At 33.3% G+C, this 1,980-nt stretch overlaps 1 protein-coding gene across 1 annotated transcript in view; it reads left to right on the forward strand.

Moving 5' to 3' along the window:
• Positions 1–1,980, forward strand: part of grin1b (glutamate receptor, ionotropic, N-methyl D-aspartate 1b) — a 66,289-nt gene that overhangs the window by 34,173 nt on the left and 30,136 nt on the right. The window contains exon 8 of the mRNA XM_037679988.1: positions 1,105–1,255. Within this exon, the coding sequence (XP_037535916.1) occupies positions 1,105–1,255 (151 nt within the window). The remainder of the gene's footprint in view (positions 1–1,104; positions 1,256–1,980) is intronic.

The following is a 1,980-nucleotide window of genomic DNA, read 5'->3' on the forward strand; positions in this document are numbered from 1 at the left end:
CATTTATCATTTACCATTTACCATTTACCATTTACCATTTACCATTTACCATTTATCATTTACCATTCATCATTTACCATTCATCATTTACCATTTATCATTTACCATTCATCATTTACCATTTACCATTTTGCCGATAGTTCACGGGTCATGATGATGACCCGGCGTGCAGAACTCAGACTGTTTCTGTTAAGCAAGAATCTGTTGATTTAAATATTTGTTTTATTTTTACCATAAATGTCGAGTTACATCTTCTGCCTTTTTTTGCATCCTCTGTGTAAAATTTAAAATATTTAAATATGTTAAAAAACATAACATTTGTGTAAATACACACAAAACAAATATAAGCCAGTTTTTTATATTTCTTCAGTTGTTAATTTTTTTATTTAATTTTATTTTTTTAAATGGGGGCGTTTAAGGAATAAGTATATAAATGTATATTTTTATAATTATAATAATAATAATTAATATTCTAACAAGGTTAAGTCATGTCATCTACACGGATTCTTCTTTGATGAAGAATGACCTGACAACCTTGTTAGATTTTTCTACCTGGATTATTGAGTATGCATCAGGACACATAATTAATATTAATATAGTAATATATTATTTATGAATTTATATATAATATATATATATATAACCTACAGCTGGACTCAAGTGCTCAAAATTAAATGTATTTATTATGTTTCTTTACGATAACCTCTGACTCTAGATGATGACGAGCTAAAAGCTTTCATGTCTGAAGGTCAGTGCTCGTCTCAGACTCTTGCTGCTGTCCCCAAAGCCACCGTGTTGAGTTTAATGAGCACAGAAAGCGTGGGATTTCTGGCTGTTATGATCTCAGAGCGGACTCGTCTCTGTCAGCAGGACATGAAAACAAGAATCCAAGAGACAACTCGTTGATCTGATCTGTATTCAGATTAAAGTCCGAGTGAAACAACCGAGATGATTACCCTCGCTGTCACTCTTCCTCCTCCTCTTCTTCACTGGATGACTCAAATACTCCATCAGTCAGGCTGATTCTGTCCAGGATCATCACTGGTTCACTTACGTGTTTCTAAAAGTATTTAAATCTGTCCTGCTCTCTGGTTGGCTCTGCAGGGTGCTGATGTCATCAAAGTACCCCGACGGCCTGACGGGAAGAATCGAGTTTAACGATGATGGCGACCGGCGCTTCGCCACCTACAGCATCCTGAACTACCAGCAGAAACCTGGTCGCCTGGTCCAGGTTGGAGTCTTCAACGGAACACAGGTACAGCACACCTGGTGGTCCGTCTGGTCCACCAAGTTGAGACACCTGGTACAACAACTGACGCAACACCTGGTACAATGTCCTGTACAACATCTGTGTTACACCTGGTTGAACATCTGGTACAACACCTGGTACAACACCTTGTTGAACATCTGGTTGAACACCTGGTGTTACAAATGTTACGCTTGTCTTTCAAAGCAAAAAATAAAACTTGTTGAAATAAAAATTTTGAAAAGCCATATTTAAACACTCAAAATGTTGAAATCATAGAAAAAAAAATGCAGCCAAAACATTTTAAATCACAACCTAAATTAGCTCAATTGTTAAAAATAAAAATAAAAATACAAAACTACAAATATCTAAATTGTAGCTTAAATTAGCAACAAAGTATCTAAAAATTAAATGTAGCAAAACTTTGGTTAAAATTTCAATTCAATTCAGTTTATTTCTTCAGCTCCAAGTCACAACAGAATCGTCTCAGGGCTGAACAGAAACATTCATGTATAAAATAATAATTGAACAGAAACATTCATGTATAAAATAATAATTGAACAGAAACATTCAAATATAAAATAATAATTGAACAGAAACATTCATCTATAAAATAATAATTGAACAGAAACATTCATCTATAAAATAATAATTGAACAGAAACATTCATCTATAAAATAATAATTTAACAGAAACATTCATCTATAAAATAATAATTGAACAGAAACATTCAT

The sequence above is a fragment of the Nematolebias whitei genome, chromosome 8, assembly GCF_014905685.2.
Source record: "Nematolebias whitei isolate Nwh7 chromosome 8, NemWhi1, whole genome shotgun sequence".
Taxonomy (NCBI): domain Eukaryota; kingdom Metazoa; phylum Chordata; class Actinopteri; order Cyprinodontiformes; family Rivulidae; genus Nematolebias; species Nematolebias whitei.